This window comes from Anser anser, assembly GCF_964211835.1.
Source record: "Anser anser genome assembly, chromosome: 3".
NCBI classification, from domain to species: domain Eukaryota; kingdom Metazoa; phylum Chordata; class Aves; order Anseriformes; family Anatidae; genus Anser; species Anser anser.
In genome coordinates this window covers 120,120,110-120,147,511 of record NC_139722.1, presented here as the reverse complement: position 1 = coordinate 120,147,511, position 27,402 = coordinate 120,120,110, and the positions used below count along the sequence as shown (strand labels likewise).

General features: G+C 45.2%; 1 protein-coding gene and 1 long non-coding RNA gene across 3 annotated transcripts in view; one reads left to right on the top strand and one right to left on the bottom strand.

Moving 5' to 3' along the window:
• Positions 1-1,060: 1,060 nt before the first annotated feature.
• On the top strand, positions 1,061-26,218 carry LOC310896532. Its single transcript, XR_014581579.1, has 5 exons — positions 1,061-1,181; positions 3,493-5,237; positions 6,355-8,117; positions 8,954-9,173; positions 26,082-26,218. It is a non-coding gene; the product is annotated as an uncharacterized lncRNA (long non-coding RNA).
• The window catches only part of ISM1 (isthmin 1), a 43,755-nt gene continuing 40,425 nt past the window's right edge, over positions 24,073-27,402 (bottom strand). Inside the window, exon 5 of one of the 2 annotated variants that reach the window (XM_083828896.1) lies at positions 24,073-27,402. In XM_083828896.1, coding sequence (XP_083685022.1) covers positions 26,885-27,402 — 518 coding nt within the window. In that variant the 3' untranslated portion in view covers positions 24,073-26,884. The other variant, XM_083828897.1, reaches the window with a different exon arrangement.

Below are 27,402 nucleotides of genomic sequence, written 5' to 3'. Positions count from 1 at the left end.
CCTCAGCCAATACAGCTGCACATTATGGTGCCATACTGCAGGTCTCCAGAACATGCTGCCCATGGACTGGAGGAGATTCAACTCAAAGTTGAATTTTACAGCTTGAAAATGGTGCCTCTTTACTTCTCATGGCTAAAAGTAAACTTTCTTGTCATGTGTCGGCGTTGAGGCACTGCAGCAGGGGAGCTGCAGGGCCTCTGTGAGGGAGCCGGGGCTGCCCCACGCCAGTTCCAGAAAGTTCTGGAGGGCCCAGGGCAGGGCCCAGCCCCTCAGCGGCTCCTGAGGGGAAAAGGGCTGGAAGAAAGGGCAGCGTGGTGCTGGGCAGCAAGGGTGGGGGGAAAAAGGTGAGGAACAGCCCCGAGGAGACAGGATAATGAGGTGTTCCAGGCATGGGGCAGGCATTGCTCGGCGGCCTGTGGACAGACCGCAGATAGAGTTGTTTTAATTTGTCTTCCTTTCTCACTATCCAAACCTATTTTAATTGGAAATAAGTTAATAAACTACTTTTCCCCAAGTTGAGCCTGCTTTTCCAGTGATGGTGCTTGGTAAGTGATCTCCCCCTCTTGATTTCATCTTAATTTCTGTCTGTGTTGAGGAGAGGGAGTGAGAGTCCGGCCAGGTGAGTGCTGGCAGCTGGCCGGGACCTGTGCACCAAAGGGATAAATTATGGTTGCACCTAGAAATTACTTCAAATCTTGAAGTACCATTTTGCAAGTGAAAAGCTTTTTCTTGTGGTAGGTTAGTTTTCTTTTGGGTCAGTGAACTGAATTTTGTGCCCTGCAGCTGCAGGATTGTTAGGTGTAATATAAAGGAAACACGGGAGCACAGGGATGCAAGAGGGATGGAGACGATGGGATAACCCCTTTTGGCTGATGTTAAATCAGATTAGGTATAGAATGAAACTGCCCCTTCATTGCTGTCACTGTGATTATTATTTTTGTTTGATGTTATTCTGTTCCAACACATCTCAGGAAGTCACTGCTACAAGGTATCGTAGATTTTGTTGGGGAAAAAATTGACATCTTTATAAAAATCACGTTCTTTCTCTAATTTTGCAGGAATCAAGACTAGTTAAGTGCAATTCTCAATTTGATGAAGAAATAGTTTCTAAAATTTGGAAGCTAGTCCTTTTGAAAGGCGGTGAACTCCTCTGGGGAGATAAGAGTGTGCCAAGTCCTGAGGTAATTAACGGTCAGCGTTGTGACATGATGGCCTTTGAAATTAATACCGTGTGTTTGAGGAGGGAAGGGAGATTGTTTCAAAGCCCATGTTTGTTGTATTAATGTGTCATGTAATTTCTATGAAAGAAAATTAGCAAACCAAAAGACAAACAATGCCAGGCACAGCAGAAAATGCGTTATGATACATGATTTGAAAAATGTTACAATTTGAGAGCTGCAAACCAGTTCATTCCTTAGGGAAAAGGACAAATGAATAGAAAAAGTACCATTTGAGTGCACTCTTTGCACATCACAGAACAGTTATTCTCAGGTAAGTTTCAAGAACCTTGACAAACATCAGGGAGTTACCTCAATTAGAAGAGAACTCAAAAGTAAGGAAACTCTCACTATAAATGGTAAACAAAATCCCAGGATGAAGTTCTCTGTTAAAAATGATATGCAAGGGACAGAAATCATCCAAATTGTCTTTTTTGGCCAAATTGTGACTCAGAGTTTTAAGTTCAGGTATGAGCTAATGCTGTTTTCTTCCTTCTTTTCATTGGATTTGTTTTCAATTTCTAAACTAAGATGCCTTTTTTTGTTTTGCTAGAATAAAATTATTTTTACTATAATTATCTCTAAAGTCATGAAAGCTCAGTTAAAATGAAGATGTTTCTACTTCCGTGAAAATGACAAATCTGGATAAGGGTGTCTGTACAGACTAACCCTGCAGGGATGTAGCATCCAAATGTGTTCAGGCATCTGAAGAAATGGTGTGGGTTTTCAACACTAAAGTAGCCTCTGTTCTTCATCAACCCAGTTCAAACTCTAGAGCTTTGCTGGTGTATTTTCAGTGCTCTACCCTGCTCTGTGGCCTTAACTGCACCTGTAACTATTAGGATTCACCTACGGCACTTCCAGAGTCCAGTTGTAAATCCTGTCTTTTGTGAACCTTTGCCTCATCAGCAGAAAATTTGTGTTAATCACAACCTGATTATCCAAAAACACAATTCAGCTTCATATGTTCTCCAAGTCCGCCTGTAACTCTGTCTTCTTATGCCCAGGGCATCTCATTCTTCCCTCTAGCCATTTGTCTCTACTTTTGGTGATTTTTTGCTTCAGTAGATCAGCAGTGGTCTTAGTTCTGCAATCTGCTTCACCAGGAATAACATCAAACATAGCATTGCGTGACTATCCTTGGATGGTCCTCTTCTGTTTCACAGCTCCCTGTAAGCAATATGTTTCTGTGGATAGCAGGAAACTCTCAGGTCCTGCTGTCCTCGCAGTACCTAGCAAGGGCTTCATTCTTCTGTTCCTGATTTTTTGTAAACTTAACGTCAAATTTAATCCTATACACAACTGCATTAGAATGAGCCACAGGAACATTAGGTGGTCTCATAAATGACACACATGAAGAGGTAAAAGGCTTGCTTTTGCCCTTCCTGGAAGGGCAATAAAGTAAACAAGTCCTGGTTTTTTTACCCTCTAAATTGTACCACTCAACTCAACTTTGCCTGAACCCTGCCCCCTGAGGATATGTCACAATTTTTTCAGGGTGTTTTCTGAATGTGAGAGCATGATGGCCATGATGGTCTGCAGGCCTGGTACTAGGGGTGCTAAAGCCTGTTTCCACCACTGTTGCCTGTCCTAGCACTGAAATACTGTCAAGAGCCTAGCAGAATAATTTGGTGCCTGAGGAAACCCTTGAATCCACCATTTTAAATGTCAAAGGGTATTCTCCATACGCTACTTTTTTTTTTTTTTTTTTTCTTCCTTCTTAGCAATAAGTGGCCAGGCTGGCTAGTAAGTGTGATTACCTATTCATTTAGAAGTTTGCAGGTTGATAGGTGCAGGTTTTCAGGCCACCGTGGTCTTGTAAATAAGGTTTTTATGTGAACATTCTGTCTTTATGTGCATCCATCTTTATGTCCTGTTCTCTCCCCTCTTTTCTGTTCCTCTTTCTTCTCTCTTCCCCCAGCGGCATCACTTGGCTCAGTTCAATACTATTAACAGAGAATAAATAATTAAATTTCCCCAGTTAAATGAATGTATGTGGCCAGACAGAAGAACTACATTAAGTCCCTGAATTGAAAGGAGATTGATGAGTCTCTTGGGGATCCGTGCAGAAAAAAACCTTTATAAAGGATCTTTCCCCAGTTAGGGCTAAAACATAGGTTGCTGTGGGATTCACTTTGCACAAATCTGGATGAAACCATGCATTGTTTCTTCCAGTGATCACAGAGCATCTTTATTCACAATTAAGAACTTGTCAGGTTGTTTCAGAAGTTTATTTCTATTTTATCCACTCTATTTTCCTTTTTTTATTTTTCAGATTTTTTTCAAAACTGGTAAAAAATCAACTTCACAATACTGTAGTGCAAGGTTTACACTGAATGTCATCTGAAGAAGCCAGTGCATCCCTAGAGGCTTCTGGCATAAGGGGAACTGCTGATAGTGATGCAGGAGCTGTATCTGCTTTCTGGGCTGATGGAGTTTAGTTTTTCTGCTCTGCAAATTGTCTACAAAAGACATCCCTCCATTACTACATATGGAGTCCTTTTGCTAAGAATCATGCGGTGTTCAGGTAATTTTGCATGAGAAATCCTGTATCAATTGTATAAAAGTAGATACACTGGCTTTTGGGAACAGGGCATATAACAAAAAGACCACAAAATCTTTTGTTTCTTCTTCATTGAAATCTTTCCCATGGCTGGAAAGAAGACCCCTGTCTAGTAACAAATCATATCTCCCCCCCCTCGCTCCAAAGAAAAAAAAGAAAAAAAAAAAAAAAAGTCTTTCAAATGAGAGCTGACATTTCCTCATCATTCTGTGTTTTCTGGTTATTTATATTTCACTGGCAGACAGGCTGAAAGGCCTTGTTCTTTGTGCTAAAGATACCGAGGACATTTTATTGTGGCCTGTCTTGCCAGGAATAAAGTGCAATAACACTTTCCAGTGGATCTTTCCTCCCAGTTTGCTCCCTAGAGAAACAATGCAGCTCCCAGAATCACTGGCCATACAAATGCGTTACAAATACAAGAAAGGTCACCTGCTGTTTGCTGTTTCCTCTTTCCTGTCCTCTTGGTAGCCCATAACACATCCCTGGTTGCTGGTGAGCCATGGAGGTTTCATTCTTTTGATCTGAGGCTCTGTGAGGGATGATGTGAGTACAGCACAGGTTTGTCATGCTCCATATGGTGGTGCTGTAACTTGTGCTTGGTGCGGAGGACTGGGGAGTCCCAGAATGTCCTTGCTGGACTTGCAGCAAGGGCTTAGGAGATTTTCTGTCGTGCTTAAACGTGCCCCATGTTGAGCACGTTATGAACTAGTGTAGTTGGGAAGTGTCACAGGCACGTATGGGGTGTCCTCAGTGTGAAAGTCCTGAGCCAGAGCTGCACTGAGAGCTGTGTTAAGTACAGGCTGTGAGGCTCCAGCCTTCTGCTTGATGGGGTGTGATGAGCCCTTCCTCTCTTCTGGGACAGAACATCCTCACACGCAGAGTTGGAGAAATCCTGGGGTTTCCCCGTCCTGGGCTATAGCTTTGTTGACAGACTTATTTTTCACTTTCACAAAGTAAATAGAGTATATCTCCTGCTTGGCTATGATTCATCTCTCATTATGTTTAATAATTAGAATTCCATGCTTGTCTGCTGCTTCCCCTGTGCTCTGCCAAAATGAGTGGTCTCTGCTCTGAACAGCTCCATCTGTTGGCATTGCATTGCCATATCAAACCCTATCAAAAAAAGTTTTTTAAAAATCCTTCCCACCAACAACCCAGCAGCAAGAAGATGGAGCCTTTCTGCCTGGACTGTGAAGAGATATGATGAGCACAGGTCCTGGTGCACCAACAGCCTGCATCTGAAACCCGCTGGGTAAAATTCCTGCAGTCCTGGGCTTCTTCACCATTCTCCAAAATCAGGAGAGGCATGTGTTTGCTCCGCAGATCTGGGCAGAGATGGGGAAGGAGATCCTCGGCGCCTCGTGTCCTGAGCCCATCGCTTTCCGTTTCACAGCTGGGCTGGCGGCCAGCAGCAGCCTGCAAAGGGCTGGCACTGCTCAGGGAGAACATGCGGCGAGGTGAGCAGCAGGGCTGGAGGAGGCTGCAGGTGGCACGGAGCTGGGTGCACGGAGGTTGTTGCTATGTCAGACCTGGCCACAGGGGGGTACCACAGGCAGGGACACAGCCACTGGGACACGGTTTCAGTATCTCAGCTAACACATGCGGTCACAGCGCTTCTTGCTGCTCCATGTTCCCTCCCTGCCTTGCTGCTAAGGGCGAAGGTGGGAGCAAGGCCCGTGTCCGAGCTGGGCAGAGCATCGGCCTGTTACGCGTTAGTATATAAACCCTCTGCCGCCTTTCCTCCCCTGGGATGCTGGGAATGCATCTTCAGGATTAAGCCTTCGTGTTGTGCTTGAGGCATCAGCAAGGAGCTGTGACTGCTGCCTGATTTCCCAGCACACAAACCATGGAGAGCGAGGCTGCTTCCCGACCTGGTTTCGCAAGTTTGTTGGGAGTAAAGTGGTCTTTGCAAAAACTGTGCTGCTTAGGGAGGTTAAAATTCAACACAACCTTCCTTCTGTTGTTAAGGACCTAGAGCCCAACGCCAAGCACCCGTAAATTCAGTTATCTCCCTGGTGGCTGTGTGTGTCCAGGCTCAAATCTGTAGCTGTGTTTGAGCAGCTGCGTAGCTTGCACTGGGCATGAATACGGCTGGCTGGCATCAACTGAGGCAGCTTCAGTTGCTTGTAATTGTCCAAAGCTGGAGCCATTTAAAAAATTAAGATTACAAACATGCTCACAAGCAAGTATTTTTGCCTTGTATGGTTTATGTAAGTTTCTGCTTCAAAGAAATAATTACCTGCCTTCTTGAAAATGCTGTCTTCTTTCATTTGCCTTCTTGAAAATGTTTCCTTATTCCAGCTACTTTTAGTGTATAGGTATGAACAGGTTTACAGAGTATCTAGTGCTTTACATCAAGTTTAGGATATTTTCACTATTGACACTTCTTATATGAGGCCTGGTCCCATGGTTCTAAAACAAGAATGAGGCTGTATTCATTGTACATGCTCATTTTTGTGTTGTTGTTGTTTTAATATCTTCATCTTTAGGGGACATCAGATGTCCAGAGTATCAGAAAGCAATATTCTTTATGATTAGAGTAAATATTCATGTTTGGTTTTTTTTTTTTGGCAGAGATTTTTTTTCCTCCATAAAAGGGCAAATAAATCTGCCAGCTAAATAAATACAAACATTTTGTTTCTCATGCTATCACATGTAACATGCAATATCATCCAGCCTCATTTGTGAAGGAACAGTTCTAGTTACACAGACGAAAAACGATACTTAAAAGGAAAAAACAAACCAAAACTGTGCAGTTTGTTTGCCTATCTTCAGTTGTGATTGTCCTTTGGAGACTGAAGCCTGGCCCAGAGCTGACATAACGCAAGATAGATTGCTTCCATGGACTTCGGCGGGAGTTTGGATTGGACTATGTGATGTTGCAAAACTACAAATGCCTCTCAGAAAGGCTGAAGTCTAACTTATTCATGATACAGGCTTTAAAATGGAAAAAGTGGTCTGTGAACAATGTGGCAACCACTTCGGATTTCCAGACTTCTCTGCCTTGAAATGGGAACACCTCTGGGCACGCTGCTACTGCTCTCCGGCATGGTTTGGGTTGCCTTTGCTCGGGTGTGGGCACAGCCATCCTGGGAGGAGCGGCAGCCCTCATGAGACATATGCTGGCCGAAGCATCAGCATACTGTGGGCACTGGGACCCACCCTGCAGCTTCAGCGAGACGTTGGCTGTGTTGGAGTTTGGAGAACTCTGTGCTGGAGAGTTTGGAGAAGAGCAGTATCCCCTGTTTGGAAGATGGGAGGTAGAGATTTGGATTGCTTAGCTTACCCAAACCAATTTGCAGCAGTCTTGAGATGTCTTCATAGTTTGAAGAAAAAACACTACCATGGCTTGGGAAATGTGAGCGAGTCTGACTCCGGTTATGGAAAAGCTACGAGGCAGAAGTATGAAAAGCTTGCTGGTAAATCATTTACAAGAAAATATCTTGCTCAGCATGGGGTTTGCAATGAGGGGGTCATATTTAATGACCTGCTTCAAATGTTATTATAAATCATTACTTCCTCACCAGCTAAATCACGGCTGGCTAATACTCTGTATGCTCTCCTGTAGAAGTGCCACTAACTTGTGAACATGTTGGAGTTCAGAGCCATGTGGCCCCGCAGGATGGAGGAAAGGGCAGGAGCATGAAGGGCCGTCAGGCATTCCGGGGGCGATGCCTGTCCCTCCCTCAGCCACGCAGCTCCTGTGTTTTCATAGCGCTGGCCGCCTCTGCAAAACACAAGACCTTTGGGAGCTTTTTGACAAGATGCTAAACTGGAGTAACCTCAGTGAAAGCATGTCCCCGGTGCAGAAGTAAGAACGGTTTTCAGGAGGATAAAGAGGGCAAGTGTTTAGCTTTGGTTGAATGATGCCTTTGAGTTATGCAGGGAATCTTCTTCCAAGCTGCGTAATAAACCTCATGCCCGCTTGGGACAGTCAGCAGGGCTTCACAATAAACTGCTCCAGAGCCCGCCCAGGCAAAAACTCCAAATCCTCTTTGGGTTATGCACAATCTGCAACAGTTAGAGGAGCATGAGTGATGGCAGCCCATGGGTACATGGGATCCTGGCCAGTGGGATGTCTGTGTATGGGGGAGAAACTCCTTCCCCACTGAAAATAAACATCTCACCTCTGAAAAGCAACAGACACTGCAAACATGAGGGAGCACAAGTCCCACGTCCAGTTCTTGATGGAGGATCCACTTTATGCTGGAAGGAGTCTATGGGCTGCTTTCACCTATTTATTTTACACTGAGAAGTGGGGAAGAAAAACCTCAGGGCAGTCTGCAGAGGCGCTAACACCTTGGAAAAATGCATAGCAGTGGGGACGTCAACAGATGGTTGGTAGCTTCCTACTTCTTTCTACCTTTAGATCATGCCTTAAAAAAAATCCCTGTGCATTGCATATTTTCTGTCCCTACACCTATACAAGAACCACAGTCAGCAGTTCTGTAGGTCATTTAGAGAGATTTTATCAATAGAATAAGAATATGCAAGTGGAAGCAGTATTTCTTTTGATGGATACATTTAATGTAATAGTACTTTTACACTTAAAAAAAAAAGAGAAGAAAGCTTTAATGCCTCTTCAGTCCATAGAGAGCACAAAAAATCAAAGTCAAAGCCTATTTAAGATCTTACTCTTTCTTAACAGAGCAGCCTTAGCCAAGGAGAGAAAATAGGGCTTCTAATCTGGCTTCAAAGTAATTGAAAAACAAGTTCAGATTTGGGGTGAAGGTGGAATAAGGAGATGGGGAATATAGCATGAATGGGAAAATGAAATCTTTGGCAGTGTCACAACTACCATAAATAAAGGTAACAGGACCTGTAACAGGACCCAGAGACCAGCAAGGGACATACCCTGGCTGGGCTGTCCTATTCCCCACTCAGGAACCAAGAATGGTGTTTGCCAAGTCTGTGTACATCACTGGTATGTACTTTCCTCAGCACACAACATCTAACTCTCTCTCTTTTTTTTTTTTTCTATTCCCCTCCCTTTAAGATTTTAATCTTAGAAAAAATTCTGGTAGTCTTTTGTGGGCAGTTTGGAGGAGGGGAGATGAGGGATAGTTGAGTATTTTTGTTTCTGTTTACAAATGCAGGGGAGTTTGTCTGGGTTCAGCTGGTGAGGCCACAATCGGGCAGGTGTCACAAGTCTGGTTTGCATTTAACTTTCCAGGGCTTTATTGAGAAGAGGATGTCTGAAGTCACCGTGCATGTTCAGGCACAGAGCTCATACGATTTATACAGGTACAATTCACACAAGTCTGTCTGACTTCACCTCCTCCTCCACACCACGCTGGACCCACTTGTGTGCCTATTGTTCTAATGCCTCCAGCAAGCAGCTTTGCAGCCCCTGCTCCTTTCCCTTGGCTGTGGTCCGACAAGAAGGCTCTCAGGTACAGCTCCTATCGTGTCGTGGTTCTGTGCGAGCAAAAAATGTTAAAAAATAGGTGACTGTCTTTCTTTGCTAATGCATTTTGCAGTTTTGCAAAGGCCAGCATCTGCCTAGATAATAGAGGAGTCTCACTAACGCGAGTAATTCATACAAAGGCATTCACACATTTGCTTTATGTTGCACTTCTTGGCTATTACTGCAAGAGACTTTTATAAAATGATGATCTTTTGATGGGTTTGACCAAGGTAGAACGGGTAACTGAACTGACCTCACTAGTCCAGATAGGGAGCCAAGGCACCTGTGCTGAGTTATTACCAGTGTTCGGTGCAAAAGCACAGAGAAAATAGCACAGGGTTTCTTTTGACACTGAGCAATGCTGGAGTCCGAAAGATACCCCTGCCTGCTCTGTTTGTTTGTTTGTTCAACACTCGTACACCCCTGTTTACTTACTGACACAAGAGACATTGGCTCATTTGGCAACCTCTAATGACAGCTTAAGGTTCACCACCCTGTACTAATTGTGCAGTGTTAAAAATACAATTTTTTTCCAAATGAGGAGCAGCAGTAAGCGAACGCAAGGAATGGTTCTCCACAGCATGTTTGTTTTGTCCCACACCTTTGTTTTGGAAGCTGCTGTTTTCATAGAAAATGAGAACAAAGCTGGGTAAGACTAACTCAACTCTTTCTAAGTATGTTTTGTGGGGATTATCATGCTGGCTGAAAAACACGCCACTTCTCACAGCCAAAGATGTGAACTCGAAATGAGGTCATGAAACTTTGATTACAAGATGCGCAGAGGCCTTTCAATTAAGATTGGCCACACTGCTGTGGGATGGTTATTACTGGTCAGACACTTCCTGAAATGCTCAACAACTCCCATAGAGTGGTGTCAGGAGCTAAAATTACCAACATTTCTGTGGGGTTTTTAAAAGCCCTTCCTATTCAGTTCCACCAGCCACTGTATCAGCGGTGGTCAATATTTTCCCCTACATTGGTACATGAGGAAATAACCAGAATACTGAATGAGCTATTTATAAAGACATATTGTAATGCACACTCATCTGCTTCCAATGAGAGGTTCTGGCCACCAGCAAAACCATGCAGAGTGAGAGGAGAAAATGGCTTTGTGTTTAATTTTATACTTCAGCTTGATCCTCAGTTCCACATAGGATGCTCTGAGGACCCTTGGCAAGCACCCCTAGTGAATGGTGATAGGAAAATACAAGCATGTGTGGGGTATAACAGCATCACTTTCTAGCCAGCCTTTCGCCAGGAGTACAAAATAGCTTAAACTCTGCTCCTGGCATAATTTGTGTGGGACAGAAATGCAGCCTTTCTCTGCCATGACCCTATGTCAATGCCATTTCCAAGCGTTGGCCTTGGCAGAGGCCTCTCCCTTCGCACGGGGCATGTTCCTGGCAGCAGAGGAGGAGGGGAAAAGGACCTAGTGCTATGAAGTGTCCCATACCTCCCGTCCCTGTTGTGAGGTATTTGGCCTCACACTGTTCCAGCGTTCAAGCCTCAGATGCATTTGTGCAGGCAAGACTTTCCTCGGTTGCTCTTGCCTGACTGCTGAGGTCAGAAGGGTGGATGGTGCTGTGCGACACGTTACAGGACAGCTGTTCACAGTGGGCATTTGCCACTTCCATGCACAAGCAAAAGCTCTGTGGTTTAACAGAGGGTTCTGTGTGCCCCTCACTTCAATGTACATAGTATGATTTGTATTTGCTGTGGACCTGCAGGGCTGCAGAAAGATTAATTGTGCTCTCACATGTTAGCTGATGTCTGTTCTATCAGTATGGTGGTCTTGTAACACTTCTAAAATACTTGGGAAGGTTTTTTTAATGGAAGTAAATATTGACTTTCAGTGGAAATAGACAGCCCTTTGTTTTGTCTGAAATTGAAAGTCATTTGCAGTGCTAAACGAATGGTATAGTTGAACTCTTCTCCATAGTTGTCTAAGTCATTTAGTGTTGCATCACTGTTGGATAGTTCATATCCATCTTTAAAAGTAGCTTGCTTATACATTCAGGTATGAATTAGTTAAACCAGCCCAAAATTGCTGTTGTGCTGATAGAGAAGTAGTGTCAGGCCCTGGCAGTGGCTGGGACCCCTCTAGTTGGGGATTTGGCTACTGAGGGCCCTGCTGGGCTCTCGTGTTTATGCACGCTCAGATTTATCAAAGAACAAATAAAAGGACCGTTTGGCCTCCAGCATGTTCTGTTGCTTGCTACGCAGTTTTGTTTGGGTGTAGGTTTGGGTTGAAAAACCACATAGAGCAATTTGCTCCCTCTCACTGAAGAAAAATGTCTCCTCCAACCCCAGATGTACTCATGCCGAAGTTAACCTGAAATAGGTTTACAGTGGCTTTGTGGGCCTCCAGGTCATGGTATCTTCTCTTGAGATGGAGAAGCATGGGTGGTTGCTGAGCTTTGCTGCAGGAGCTAGCTGTGCGCAGTAGAAAGTTGTGTCATCTCTGTAGGTCACTAACAAGGAATACTGCTTTTTGGGATCTAAGGCAGGTGACAGGCTCTTCCCCAGTGTCCTGCTGCCCCACCTCCTCGTTGGTGTTTGACGGGGCGAGGTGTGGAAATCCCATTGTTTCCTGGGGGCACCATGCAGGCATAGTGGCACACTAGGGCAGTTGTGACCAAAGACTCAAACTAGGTACCTCTGCCTCACTGCACTCTTCTGCAGCTTGGACACGGGGCTTTTCATGTCCTAGCACAGTGCGAGCAGAAGCTAATTACTATTCTGTGAGGCAAATAAGCATGTATGCACACATGTAAATTATATGGTGAACCAGATGCCTTCTCCAGACAGTTTTCTGAAAATGACTTCATATAGGAAAGTTGCATTTTTCATGTCTGGCTCTTGAACATTGTTTTTCAGTTACATGGTACTTTCTGTAATTAGCAACGAAAATTCAGGCACAAGAATATAGTGTGTGTTTGTTCCATGAAGTTGGGACCATTTTGATATTTTGTGAAAAAATGAAAAGCTCATTTAATACCAGTCCAGCTATTTATACCTCTTGCACAAACTTAAACATAACAAAAAATGCAACATAACTCATGAAGCAAAGGAGCGTCTTTGCCAAGTGTAATATTTGTATTTGGAAACATGGTCTATATTGTATGAAGCAGTAGCCTTCTAACTGCCTCCAAGGTTTCTTTTGGCTGATGTTTATCCAAACAGTCTTGCTCTTCATTCATTTTAATGGCTGAGAGGGAGCTGAGTGTTTTTACACTGACAGACTGGCACAGCTCAGCCTCTGCTTTTTCGGCTGGCGCCGAATGCCCTCCTCCGCTTGCCTGAGCGCAGCAAGCCTCATGGCATGCCAACCGTGGGCTGAGGTGCGCAGCCCTGATGCACAAGCGCCTGCCTGTTCTGCCACTTCTCAATCACACTCCCGAATTTTGTGTGCTGACGTCTCAGTCCTGCCTTTGGTTTTGCCCTGTGTGTCCTGCGGGTTTGGCACGATGGAAGCAGAATAGTCGCAGTACCCTTGTTTGAAGAAGGGAATGCCCTTTGCTGTCATATCCGTGTGCAACCTGAGCAAAGCTGCTGGGCATGGGAAAGGCGCTTGCACTGGTGCCATCAGGGAGGGGAAGAATTTGGAAAGTTTGGAAGCTTGGAAAGTTTGCAACTGGGAAATGTCCATGGGTGCCTGCTCTGGAAACAGTAGTGGTCAGCTAGAAGGGGGGAGACACGTCAGCCTTGCCTTTTAGCTGCCTGATGTGGTAAAAGGCGGGCACTTACTTCATATGTGAGGCTGGTGTCTTGGTCACTTTCTTCCCCTCTAGAAAAGGTTAGCAAATATTCCCAGTTCTTTTTTCCCTCCTTGAACTCTTTTTAAAATAATAATAATTAATAACCAAATACAGTAGCTGTATTGTCTGGACTACAGGGCTGCATTTAAGCTTTATCACTGTGGGTAACTTAATTCTTTTAGGGACTACATATGAAATTAAGCACCTAAAAGTTAAGCTTAAAATATTGCAGGGCAAGCCTATCAAATCCTTGTCCTGAAGAGCTGGAGATGTCAGGATGTGTTTCAAGGGGTCTCTTCAACACAAAATAACTAAACTTCTGGAAATGGTATTATTAGTAATAAGGTACAAATGCAAGACAAAGCAGTGGGAGCAAGAAGCAGGGAAGACACGAGTCATTCAAATATGAGTCAAAGAGGTTTAATAATAATGGGAACTTTGGAACAAACAAGGACCAAGCTACATTTCTCTACTTTCCCCACCTGCCAGTTACGTAGCACAGTGCCATGGGCCTCACTGATCCTGACGCTATCACAGCAGCCATTTCTTCGTGCGGATGAGTTGTTCCTGAAAAATGCAGTTGGCACAGACCACGCTTATTTTTCACGCAAGGAATGCAGGTCTTCCTGTTCCACATATTTTTCTTCAATGAACGTAGTTATTGTTGTCACTGCGAGGAAAATCCTCTGTCTGTCTGCTAAAATACTTGAGAGGGGGGAGATAAAGCATGAAATCTTTTTGTTGTGGCTAAGGATTTCCTCTGCAAGCTTCCACTTCAGTGATTCACTGCTCTTTTCCAAAAGAAATGCAAAGCCAGGATGGGCATTAATTATGACTTGTAGTCCCTGGCTAGTGTACCTCACATGTTCGCTGGCACCAATGAAGGTGCTGTAGGCTGGCATTCATGGCCAAGCAGGTGCCACCACCTCCTTGTTCTGCTCTGGGCTCGGGGATGTGCCATCATGCAGCCCTGGGAGAGCAGCTTGGGGCTGAGAGGCACCCCCAGGTACAGGGCATCGTTTCTGCTGTCCCCTTCGGTGCTTGCGCGGCAAACCCTCAGGCATCACCTGGCTGACTCGCCTCAGAAGTCACCTGCTGGTCCATATCACAGCATGCAGTCTGCTTTTGTACTTTTTTAGTGCAACAAAACTATACAGTTAATGGAGTCTTAATAAATTCTGGCAGGGCTGAAGCAAAAAAACAGAGGCAAGTGTTCTGATTTTTCTCTAAAGTTAGAGCTATTGTTCATCTGGGCAACTTTTGTGTATGAAATGAAGGCAGAGATCTCTGTTTTGGGGGAGAGCCACACTGTGGATAAGTGCAAAGGAATTCTGCCACGGCTTTGCCATGAATTATATGTTGTCTGAAGGATTTAACAATATCACAGAGTTCATCAAGAACAGGAACACTCATTTTCCTATCTTTTTCTGCCAGCAAAATGAACAAGCGATTTAGCTTCCTTAAAGAAAATCCATCCGGTAGCTGTGCCAGCTCTGTCTTCCTCATGTTCATGTGCATTTGCTTTGTTCCTGAGTCCCAGATGGATTTCTGAAAATGGCACAGGGTTGCCAAAATGCATCTGAAGACACATATCATCAGTATGCACAAATTGTAAAGAATGCAGCCCCTGGAGCGATGTGTGATTTCATCAAAAGTGACTTTCCAGCTACGCCGAAACCTTTCATGTCTCTTGTGCAATCTGCAATGCTAAAGCAAACAATTTGAGTGCCAGATTGTCATAAGTATCTGAATACTTCAACTTATTAAAGGGCCACAATCTTATCAAATCAGAGAAAATATGAAATCTCAAAACAAATTAAGCTGCTATAAATACAGCTAGGTAGATACAATCAATTTCTCTCCCCTCAAAAAAAAAAAAAATCAACACACTTCTAAACCTATCAAATATTTTTAATTAAAGCACCAAGGTGCACTTGCCAAACTTTTGGGTTTCTGTACCCCTTGGGCAACATTCTCTGCTTGTGCACTGTGGTGTTTCTGGTGGCATTGGTGGAGTTAGTCTGCATCTCACCTGGGAAAGAGCAAAGAGATTTTGGATTGGTGATGGAGCTGTATAGTGTTATTACCTAATTTTTGTTTGGATATGGCAGCCTATAAAATAATAGATTCTGAAAATAATAATAATAATAAAACAGAAAATGCGGATACTGTAGTTAAGGAAAGTTTTCAAAAGGGCACAGTGGCATTAGGGAGATGCACTCAGTAGTACACACTGAAGCTGAAACAAGTGCGGGAGTTTGTTGGGGTGGGAGTGCATGGGGACAATCATGCAGGTGTAACCTTGCAGAGGTTCAGGCACCAGATTTCATGAAAAATAAGAAGGGAGAAGAGAACAGGTAATAACCTCCGGCTGCGTGGGTACAAGGAGAAAGGGAAGGTGTTGCTTTCTGTGTCTGTTAGCCATGGAAAAGGGTGCTCAGCCCTTGAAGCAGAAAGGGAGGAGGCTCATGCAAAAACCTGCCAGTGAGGAAGACAGTTTGCTCAGGTGTGGAGCAAAACTTCCATCAGCAGAAGCTTTTCAAAATATGTGGAACACATTGCTGCCAGAAGCACTGTGTTTGACTTGCTTTAAGGCAAGATGAGGGACTGGACTCCCTCATGAGGACTGCTGCAGCCTGATTTTCCTCTCATTAGCAGCGCTGCTGAGGCCACCGACTGCTATAGCTGTGCCGTCTGTGGCATCTAAATGTGGACGACGTGTCAGTGCAGGGGTTTTGGATATGGTGCCTGCATTTTTTCCCCCCTCTCCTTTTCCAGGCTTTGGGAACAAATCTTAAATGCTCATCAAGTTTCAAGACAACAAATTAAAGTAGGTCACATCATAACTTAGCCAGCTGATTTATTTTAAAAGAGTAAACGAGTGATGAATTCCATACAGTCTGATGTCTCTTTCGGAAAAGGCGCCATCTCCTCTTCAACTCAATTTACGGTGTTACAAGGTCGGTATTTTCATGGCATTTTTTTTCAACTTAAAAAGAGTTTTTTATGAAGAGTCTTTGGTTGCTTTCTTCTATGTTTTCCTTTTTAAACAAATTAGGAAGGTTTTTGTGTTCAAAGGCAGTGCTTATATTCTGCTGGAAACTTTTTTTCTTGTTGAGGATTTCAGCTGGATCAGCTTCCCGAATTGAATTGCTGAATTAACACCAGGGTGAAGGCGAGGACTGGCAGGAGCAAGGCAGTGAGCACATCTGGCTGGAGGCAGGGGGTAAGGGCAAGGGGCAGCCTGGGTGAGGAGAACAAAGTGCATTTGACCCCTGGGTGCCTTTCTGAGGGCCTACCTTTGCCACCAAAGGAGCTGACAGCTTTTGGGTAGAAACTTGTCAGGAGTAGCAATGTAAAGGCACAGCCATCCCCAGAACTGATTGTAATCTGTAGCTTTTGTTTTCCTTCCAGACCCTGCACTGCTTCAGGCAGGTCCCCCTCTGGGGTCGAGATGTCTCTGCCATCTCAGTAGCAGAACCCAGAGGTTTTTGCTCCCTCTCCCCTCTCCCCTGGTGCTCCTCTGCAGGCAGCCTTTTTTCCCCAAGCAAAAGCTTGTTGCTCAGGTCTGATGCAGAAGAGAGACAGGATCCAGTCCTGCCAAAAGGCTGTCTGCCTGCTTCTGGCTCCTGTGGCTGGACAGGTGTTTGGTCCTGGCAAAGGCTTTGCAATCTGATGAGCAGGGGAAAGGGACAGAAAAATGCCATCATAAGCCAGGGCGTGCTGCATGTATGTTTTGCACCCCACAGTCGGTGCTGCTTGCAGTCTGCTAGTGAAGGCATCCTGTGCCAGCAGCTTTAGCTGGTGAAACATTAGGGGTGTTTCTCCCTCTTCCCCCCCTTCCCCTTTTTCTCCTGTATCCTTTAAACAGGGTTGGGGATGGGGGCAGTGAGAAGGAAGGCAGGTTGGGACCCGATGTGGCCAGCAAGGCTGGGGGAAAGAGCACTGTATCTGAGGCAGGCGGACGGATTCGCTGCTGCCTTTTCTTGGCCACATCCTGGCTAGAGATGGAGGGAGCTTTGCAGCTGGTGCTGCAGGGGAAGTTGTCCCGGCTGTGTCCGTACCTGCTGTTTGCCTGGTTGCTCTGTGTTGGTTTGCAGCCGATACCCACACAGGTTGTCTGTCCAAGCCCTCGCTGGGATCAGGTGGGAGGTGATGGACCAGGGCTGCGCCACAGTGGGTCCAGCCACCCACCTGCGCCTGTCAGAAGAGCTTTGCTAGGCCTAAGCAAACCTCTGTAAAGAAAATGCGTGTCCTCTTTGCTTTCATCGTATGCATGCTTACACAACTGGCTTTGTGACTCATCCTCTTGGCTTCTGTGATTGCATTTAATGAACTGAAGGCTGAGGTTTCACCCCACAGAGAACAAAGCCCTCCTGGATGCAGGACAGCGAATCATCAAGCCCTCTCAAGAGCAGCACATTCCTGAGAGCTTCGAGAACAAACATCTGCACCAGCTGCGTGCACCCACTATTTCAGCTCTTTGAGGCATGGGGGACTAGTATGGGTGCTGCTTTGAGCCACAGAGGGTGTTTGATATGGGCACAGGCTTCACCTCCCACAACGTGGTAGCTGCTCAGTTTCTGTCTAAACTGATGGTGGAAATGAGACACAATCACTGAAATTTTAGAAAATAGAAGCACAGAAGCACTACAGTCCAGTGATTGTCACTAGAACAGCTTATGCCTTTAGAAGTAAGATGGACAACATGGAGTCAGTTCTCAGTTTTGCCATAATCCTTCCTTCCTGCCCTGACTTTGGCCAGGTTAATTCTCCTGACATCATGAGGTTCCCTGACAATCACAAGGACAAATGAATTTTCATGCTTTAAAGCTGTGAGGAAATTCAGCTCATGAGTATCTGTAGTAACTGGGATTCCTGAGATGGACTGAGAGAAGCTTTGCACTGTGGTGTATAAATGCACCGAGTCTGGAGAGCATTGCGAGCCACACCAGGTATGGTTGTGGTCCTGCTGCCTATGTCTGCCTGTCCCACCTGGAGGCGTGTAGCATTGGCTGATAACTGATCTTGTTTTTAACATAATGCCCATGTGAGAAAGGCTGTACTTGTAGAAAGGCCCCAGATCTGTCCCTGCTTTGTCTGGAAATTATGCCCATGGTGGAGGAATGCTCTTGGGAAGGGGATGTACAAGCTTCGCTATATGGGTATAGTTAAGCTCACAGCTCATAGTCCCCTGAAGCCCTTTAGTTATGTGCCAATAATCTAATGAAGTTTGCATTAACATCGCCTATGGTTATATGCAAGTTCCTTTGCATGGAAGTACTAAAAAGCCTCACCCATATGTTTTTGTGTGGGATCACCAAGAAGCAGCACAGCCTTTATGTTTGCCCAGGCTTTGAGCTCTTTGTCTCCCAGTGCCAGTTACAACTAGTTCTTGCAATAGGGCTGCCTGTCCATGAGAACTGAACTGTCCATGAGAACGGAACCACTTGATGGTCCCAGTTAGCTACGGTCCAGTGAGCAACAGTCCCAAGATAGCTGACACTGTCTCCCTCCTGGTGCCCTGGTGAGTATCTGAAATTGTGGTGTGAGGAGGGGAAAGAGCTGCAGTTGTCCATCTCAGCCCCCTGGTACAAAATGTGCAGAGCATTTCGTTGGCCATTCCCTACTTGTTCTCGCCAATGAAACCATCTCGCCTTTCTTTCTGACTTTATTTGCTTTTGCAGCATGGGCAAGCAGGCGAGGAGTGGCAGCTCCAAGTGAAGGGACTGGGAGGGCTTTTGGCAGGTGTCCTGCTAAGGGGGACAGAGCCCGCAGTCCCAGCACGGGACTGGGAAGGCCAGATACCAGGACGCTGCTTTCGTTCTTTTACAGGCTCTTCTGTGACCACCACCAACTCTAAAAACTGCCATTTCCAGTTCTTTGCTTCCTAAACCATTTGCTTTGCAAAACTATTGCTGAGTTTGATTCACAAAAGTGCTCTGAGGCCTTGGGTGTGAAATGCTATGACAAAAGAAGGCATTCCAGCTCTTTATTACATCGCACATTTTAAATCACGGAAAATTGGTCTAAAATACAATAAAATTAGCATAAAAAGGAATGTTTTCCAATTGCCTGTCAGGATCTCTTCAGTCTCATAACTGTTTTCGTGTGAAGCAACGAGTGTAATGCTTGATGATAGTTGTTTGTTCCCTTGTTGTCTTGAAGTCGCTGGAAGCAATTTACAAGTTACTCTTGCTCAATGTCTAGGAAGGGAAGAGAATGGAAAATGTTTACTTGTTTCTTTTTGGTAAAGAGTTCATTCCCAAAACAACAGACTGGGCCGAAGACAAATTAAGCCTTGCCGTTGACTTTGGAGGGTGAAGGATGCGTGTCCCTGCCGCTCACCCCAGCCAGCACAGAGCAGAAGTGTGGGTGTCCGGCCCCCCGTGCCCGTTGCCCTGTCTGTGTGTTGCTCTGTCCATCTGTGCCATTCCCATTACACTGCTTTCACGTATGCATGTCTCTTCATTGAACGGGTGGTGATGTTTGGAGCTGCAATGCAATGGCAGAGGTTTTTTTTGGGGGGGGTTAAACCACGCTATCCTTTTTCGACCTGCCCAGGGATGCTGACCTGAAGCTTTGGGGCACAGATGTGATCATACCCTGGGGAGGGCACATCTCCTACAACACGGACAGCATCACGGGCTGTTCTTTTTGACTTCCTGCAGACGGTCTAATTATATGAAAGAGCATTACTCTCCATTTGGTAAGAAGATGTATTCTTAGCTAAGTTTACCTAATGCTTTCCTGATTTGTGTGGGTTTTGCTTTTTTTTTCCCCCCCTTGAGCTGGACAACGATGTGAGCTTAGTCCAGCAATCAAACATGAAAGAGCCCATATGTATGAAGTACCCTTCTCACGCTGGCATCTGTCCAGAAGAGACAAATTGTCTTCATGCAGGAGGTCTGTCATAGCCTCTTCCCATTAAAAAAAATAAAAAAATCTGGCATAAGAAGTGTCTCAGGATAAGCCAGGGCAATGCAGCGGTCATTGCTAGTGGTACTGAGCTGTGCCATCAGACCCTAGAGCTCGCAGATGTGGTGGACCTGTGCTGTGCACGACTGCAATGGTGCAAAGCCGACATAAAGGGCAAGTGAGTGGAGGTGGGGTGAGCTGTGTGTGGGGTGTCAGCTGCTGCTCTTCCCCTCCTCTTTCGTCATGAGGAGATGAACTTCTCTGGAGGGCCCTGCCTCTGAAGAGGCTGGAGAGCAGCTCTACGCCTGCTGCAAGTGGTGGGAAATTTTGTGGAAGGAAATCTTTTGGAAGAAACAGGTGGCAATTCTTGGGAGGAAAAATCTCCCGGTTTCTATCAGCTTTTGCTATTTCCTTTCTCAGCTCTGGTTAAAGAGGCTTTTGCAGCTCACAGTATAATTACCAGCCTGGAGGTGTCAGGTGCACCTGACAGCCTGTGGGACTCCCTGGCCTTGCAGATCTCCTCTTGTACAGCTGGCTGATCTGGTCTCATTTTGGGCATGAGAGAAAGGGGGCTGACCTCTCAAGCAAAAGCCGCATAAAATTACAGGAGTACTGATGGCTGTGCCGCTATGGGCAAGGGCAAAACATAGTTATTTGTCAAGGTTAACCACCACCATCAACCTCTTGTGGACAGCTAAAAGCTGTGGTGCAGCTACCACTGTGCTGTGGCCTCTGGGAGCATCAGCCCATCTGGGCTGTTATTCAGGAAAAAGGCTCAGCAACTTTTCTTCCCTTTTCACCTACTGGCTGTACCTTTTAATTCGTCTTTTCTGGTGTTGTGTACCTAGTGGTGATCCAACACATGGTGAAATATTTGGGAATGGGTCTGTGAGTCTATGGACAGGCAACGGAAACCCTCAGCCTGCCGGGGAGGTAGGCACTGCTTCAGCATTTCCTTTGCTAGGTTCCTTTGCAAGACTTGCTTTGTTCCTTCTGATTTACCCTTCTCTGAGGCCGTCCTCCTTTAGGATATCTTTACCCACATGCTCTTATAAATTTTGGTGCACCTTAATGAGGCCATTTTATAACTTAATGTGCTGTTGTTTCCTCTCCTCACTAGCCAGAAGTCATTTCTATTCCTGCTACTGCATCTTCTTTCCCAAACCGAAGCAACTGCATCTGCTTGTTATACGCTCTTATTCTGTGTTTCCTGGGTAGTTTGTAAGACGAGGTTGTGTAAGTGAACCAATGCCTTGAATTCAGCTCACCGTTGCCTTCAGACACGGTTACTGCTGCAGAGGCAGTGGTGGACCTCGCTGTGTCTCCAAACCATTGCTTGCCATCAAGGCCTGGGTGCGCTGCGGAGGCCGGGACTTTTTCCTCCTGGTGGGAGCAGTGCTGGAAGCTGCTTGAGGTTGCCCTCCTGCATTGCTGGCAGGCAGGAGGAGAGAAGCCAGGCCGTATTGTGTTTTGAACGTGCTCCTGGTGACTGCCTGACAGAAAAAGCTGCTGCGGACGGTGGGACACAGGAATCCCTGCATCCACACTGGCAAGTACATTTGCATCTTCCCCATCTTCTTACCTGGCCAAGAGATCCCTATGAAGCCATAGGGCTTTTCCAAGGGCCGCCTGCACCCCTGCTCCATTTTGTGTGGCTGAGCGATGTCTCCTCAAGCTGCCCCCAGGCCGTGGAGATGGGGCCCAGCTGCAGCTTTGGGTTTGGAGGCAAAGAAATGTGTTGAACACAGCCGTGCAGAGGCAGGAGCTAGCCTGGATGAGGGTGTTTGGGGTGGGATCTGGTTCCCCGACCTTCCCCCCCTCCCCAAACTTTGTGAGTCACATCCTGCATCTACCACCACGGCGTGCAGATGCTGTCCCTTGCTTTAGGCATGTTTCGGAGCCGTACCAGAGCCCTCCTGAAGCCAACGGAGTGACGCACTCTTCAGCTCTAAGCAAAGTATTGGTCAGGCCCATAATAAACAGCAAATTCTGACATTTAACACATGTAGTGTTGTTTGCCCACGTTTAAAAAGGAAATATTATTCAAGCACTCCTTTGAAAACTAGAGCCACCCACACTTTGTTTTGTTGGGTTTGGCTGATTTGACCTGTGTCATGTTGCTATCACTTCCAGAATGTAACATTCTGAATCCCTTATAAATTGTGCATTTTAATGAATGAAAGGCTTCTCCATGTGGTTAAAATCCCCCCCGCCTCATTCTTGCGATAGAGAACAAACACAGGAAAAAATTTATAACTCCCTAAACTGATAGAAAATTAGCACAGTCATAAAAGGCGCATGTGGCTTTAGCAATGCGACTGAAAAGGAAAAATGAATAAACCTGTCACTCAAAAAGTAAAAGGCAGAGCTGAGGAACGGCTTCTGCCAGTTCAGCTTCCTGGTGAAGCTCCCCCATGCGAGGTCAGAAATAGCCTCATCACCCTGTGCAGGCCACAAGGGGAGGGCTCCTCTGTAGGTCTGCTCCTGCAGACATCACACTCAGCAACGTGCTGCTATAAAGTGCATGGCTAGAGGATATCCTAAATAAATTTACATAGATATATAAATATATGCATGTGTGTGTATTTTGTATGAAATACGAAACCGGTGATTGCTTAGCCAACCCCTTAATTTGTCTGAAACAGTGCAGGCAGAATGGAAACTGCCCACACATTTTTCCATTAAAAGTTACAAAGGGAAGGGAGGGGGGAATTGGTGACAGAAAAACACATGCTCTGTCAGCTGTCACATAAATGCCATGCAGCCAGGCAGCAATGTACACTTGCACCAGTTTGCTGGATGAATTCTCCTCCTTTTTCTGCTATCTTCCCCCTTCGTGTGCACTCCCTCCACAGCGCTCTGCGTGTAGGCAGGGGAAGGGCCATGGCCGTGCCTGTGCAGGTGCATGAGGAGATCTGATTCTGTTCACCTCCGGTCTGCAGCCTTCCTCCATGACTGCTGCCCTGCAGGTGGGATTTAGATGTGCCCAAAGGCCTCGCAGGATCTAGTGCTGGAGAGGGTTTGTGGTGGCTTTTTGGTTGCTTGTGACTGCAGTCTGTAAACCCTTCACTCACCCTGCTGCTCTGGCCCCTCTGCTGCTCCACCAACAGTTGTGATAAACACCCAAAAGCTTTACCCAGCACCGGGCTGCAGGAGCCGCCTTGCCCATAAAATGGTCAGGAGGAGCTCACTGCTGGGGATGAAAAAGCAACATGATCATCACTGGTGTCACCTAAATCCAACTAGACAAAAGTGTCAGGTGCATCGGTTATCCATCGCATCGCAACCAACCCTACAATCGCAATGAGAAGGCTATATATGGGAAGGCGATCCTGTGAACTCACCAGCATTTTGTGAAAGAATGCATTGTGTTGACAGTGCTAACCATTTTGCACAGCAGGGGGAAAAATGCAGCTGGTAACTAATGCAGAACTGTAGGGATTCATGAATGTGTGTATGTTTTTGTTTTTCGCTATATTGTCCTATAACCCATATGCATCACTGTGGGTTGTGTTAGTGGAATTTTGCTGCTCAGCAGCTGTCCAGGCAATGTGAAGCCAGGCCCACTCATCCTTTTAACCATCAAAGGTACATATTCAATCCATTTCTGGCCGCCTCGGGGCACTGCTCCACACATCTTTCTCAGCAGCGGTGCCAGCTTAAGGCACTCTTGCCAACTCAAATCTGCAGCCGTGCAGTAATCTATCTCTGTTGGTAGAGCAGATTTAAAAATAACTTGGGTGACTTGCCTGGTTCCTTTGCTTCAAGAGCAGACGTGCTGGTCCTAGAGAAAGGTACTATAGAAGAAGGAGTGGCCACAAGGTGAAAACACCTTACTCTGGCTTTGCCGATGAGAAATAGGTAAACAGAGCTGCTTGGATACGGAGAGTTGCTGTGAAATCTGTGTTTTGGGTTTCCTTTTGGGAATCAGGATGGCTACTTCAGACTCTCTGAGGGTTTCTCATTGTGGAGACCATGAGCCTTGTTTAGTTGTGCTTGTTTCAATCCCCCTCATATCTTTGGTTGGGTCTTTGAATATGGTTGTTCTGTGGTAACTCAGACACATGAAAACAGCTTCGTCTAACTACTGAGCCGTGCCCACAAACCTAAGACCACAAAGCCTTCTTGAGGTCTTATTCTGACATGAAATTTGAGAGACTGAGCCAAATTTGGCCATAGTAACTCCAACACCTTGCTAAAGACTACTGCTCAAAGTCATTCCAGGTACAATTGTTGGAAAGGAGATTAAAAAATAGAAAAGAAAAAAGCAGCCAAAGGGATCATAATTTATTATAAGATAGCACTGTCTTTGTTTTTAATAAAGACCATTGCTTAAGACTGTAGAAGTGTGACGACTCTCTTGATGTGTGCTCCAAGACTAATGCTATGAAAAACCTGGTATGTCCTTATCAGTGGTTTAGGCTCCTTCAGTGTTCCTAACCTTGGCAAAACATGAGTGGTAAGGCTTGAACTTTGTGCGTCATTTATTAGAATAATTTTTCCTCTTCCCTGACACTTTATTTGTTATGATCAGTTTTAATGGTACAGTAACATCTCTCAATAGCACCATAATTTACTAATCTATAAAATGCAGGGATGTTTTATATTTCAAAAATTGTGACTGCCCTCTCATTGCCCTCCCAGAGAAACCTGAGACTGTTGTTCCCCCACACTGCTAAGTGAACTAAAAAGCCGGGCCTTCTCCCCCATATTGCAGAAAATACCTGTCTTCCCTAGTAACTGACTGATCCTGGAGTTGCTTATGCTTTTCATCCATCTGCTGTCAATTTAACTGGCTCAGCTAGCTACAGGCTCCTTCATATGACCTTGCAAGAATTTACAAAACCTGGTTTCTATAAAAATTAAGGGGCAATCCCCATGTTTACCCTCTTGCTCAACTAGCCATGTTTTGTTACTACCAGCTAGTGCTAGAATATCTCCATGTCTCCCCCGACCTCCAGCTCGAGCCTGCATCTGGGAAGATCTGATGACTTGGCAAAGATTTCCAGCTGCTGAAGTTACCTCGGTAGATCAGTTCTTGTTGCATATGTGCAGTAGCTTTGCCTAGACTGCTGTGTTTCTGGAAATCTGGAGCGTAAGTACAGTGCCGAGGCTCTGCAGCCTGTCAGACTACGTCTGGCAGAGCTGGGGAGAGCCTTCGCAGCGTGCACGCCACACATTTGGTCAGAGTGGGTGTCCAAGGCCCGGGCTGCTTTTTAGCCCTCTGATTCGCAGCACCTGGGCAGACCAACACAAGCCCGACACTTCCCAGACTCAGCGGACTTAGGCATAAGTTAATGCTGGGGGGAACATGCACACGTCTGTCCGGGAAGTTGCAATCAACCAGCACCTGAAAGGCCAACAGAGGTAGTGAAAAGATTTACAATAAATATGCGTCCACATACGTAGCAGAGGGAATTGTCTTTTGTGGCCGTCTTGAATCTTTTAGCTCAGATTGACTGTAATGCAAGATTGGCTGTACTGCTGTGTGAGGTTTCACATGCAGAGCACATATGGGCATCAGACCACATAACCCGAAAATACACATTTCTCTAGTGACATTTAGCCTTAGTTTTCCAAATGAAGACATTGACTTGCAGCAAGACAGGCTTTTAAAGGATGGAACTGTACGTATTTATTTACCCATGGTGTAATTTTTATCTTTCATAAGAACACGGGTATCAGCTGCTTAATTACAGGATTATGTATGTAAACGTGCACTTTATAAAAATTTGGAAGTAAAACCTTTGCCTAAAAAAGCCAGTCTTATTCCTGGCAATCGAGTTCCATCTACAGAAGCCTTTCATGTTAGAGACATATCCCATATGTGAGTTATTGTTATAATACAATAAATACTTTACAAAAATAATGCTAGCTTTTTTAAAAAAAAAAAAAAAGAAGAAATTTAACTCACCATAGTCCCTCCCAAACAGCTTCCTTAAAGAATAGGTTCTTCTATAGGATACTGTACACTCAGCATATGATAAAAAGGGGAAAAGAGGCTGGTTCCATGCTTTGTCTGAGGGAACTTAGAAATGTATATTCCACTTTTCCTGTTTTTTAAAAAATAAACTTCTTTCTTTTCTTGAAAGAAAGAAGCAGATCTAAACACTCTTCATATTAAAAATTGAGAAGTAACTGTGATTCTTTTTGCCTTTGACATGATTTCCTTCTGTGGCCTCACTCCTCCAAAGACTTACAGCACGCTTAATTTACAGGTAGCTGCCCTCAAGGTCTGCTCCCCAGCGTAAGACATAAGCCCTATCAGCTGTAGTTCCACATCTGAGAAGTCTCCAGGAATGGGCTGTTCGTGACACCTGGAGAACCACTGCATTGGGACTGTTCCTTGTCCACAGGAAAACTGCAGCTACGCCTCCCTGCAGGTCTACCCCAGATGGACAGCAAGGACCTGAGCTAGAGGGTAACAGGAAGAATTCCAAGAAAGAATTGCTAGTAAGGTACTATACTCACTTTTAAGTATTAGCCTTCCAAAAAAAAATCTTCCTTTCTTAGATATGACTACTCATGAAATCAATTATGGGAAAAACTGATGCTGTAGGTGCATTAATCTTGTAAACCATTCCCATATGGAAGAGTACATTTTTCAATCCTGTTGTGTATAATAACTTCTAAATATGTGCCCTGCTCAGCTGGGGCTTTGGGCTTGATGGTGATGGCAGCCGCTCCACTCCTCCCCACCCGCCCATCTCGTACTTATGTTATAGTTGGGGAACAAAATGAAATGCACGTTATTAAATGAACATTATTGCAGTATAAAATCTTACCAGGACAAATTTTATGTATGTCTGTATGCAAAAATAGGTGTGTGTGAGATAGAGAGATATGTGTTTATAAATTACACACACTATGAAAAATACTTATGTATTATATTACAACTATATACATTCATTAGAAAGAAACCGATCAACTCCTGTCAAGGAGATAATGCAGCAGCCGTTATCAGTTCTTTGGCATCCAGGAAATGAATGCTACTTTCTGCCTGAAGAGGAGGAAAATCTTTTCAGTATTCCCTTGCTTCTTGAAATTGCTTGTAATAGTCTTCATCTGAAGGGTTTTCTGTACACTTCTGCCCATTGTTTGGAGGCCGTGCTTCATTGTATCGGCTCCAGTCCCCTTTGCATATAATCCAGGGCAGAATGTCCACTTTGTAATGGAGTTCTGCTGAGAATTCGATGCTAATCAGGTTTGGTGTACCTGCCCCCTTCCCCCTGGTAATCAGCTGCATATTATCATCATAGCAGCAGTGCTGAGCTGCCAGCGTTGTGCTCTCCAAAGAGAGCATGGAGCGGATGCAGTATCGTGCAGTGGGCTTATAGATCTCCAGTTTTTCCTTTGGGCCACTTGCATCTTTCCAGCGAAAGTTTTTCCTCTTAATTCGATCATAGATTTCAGCAGTGCTGTATGCAACTTCTCTGGGGTAGGAGCATGGGCAGCTGGGAAGATCATTGACAACTTTGTGCATATATTTCTTCAAGAACTCACTTTTGCAGCTCATCCATCTTTCGCAACTGTCAGTGT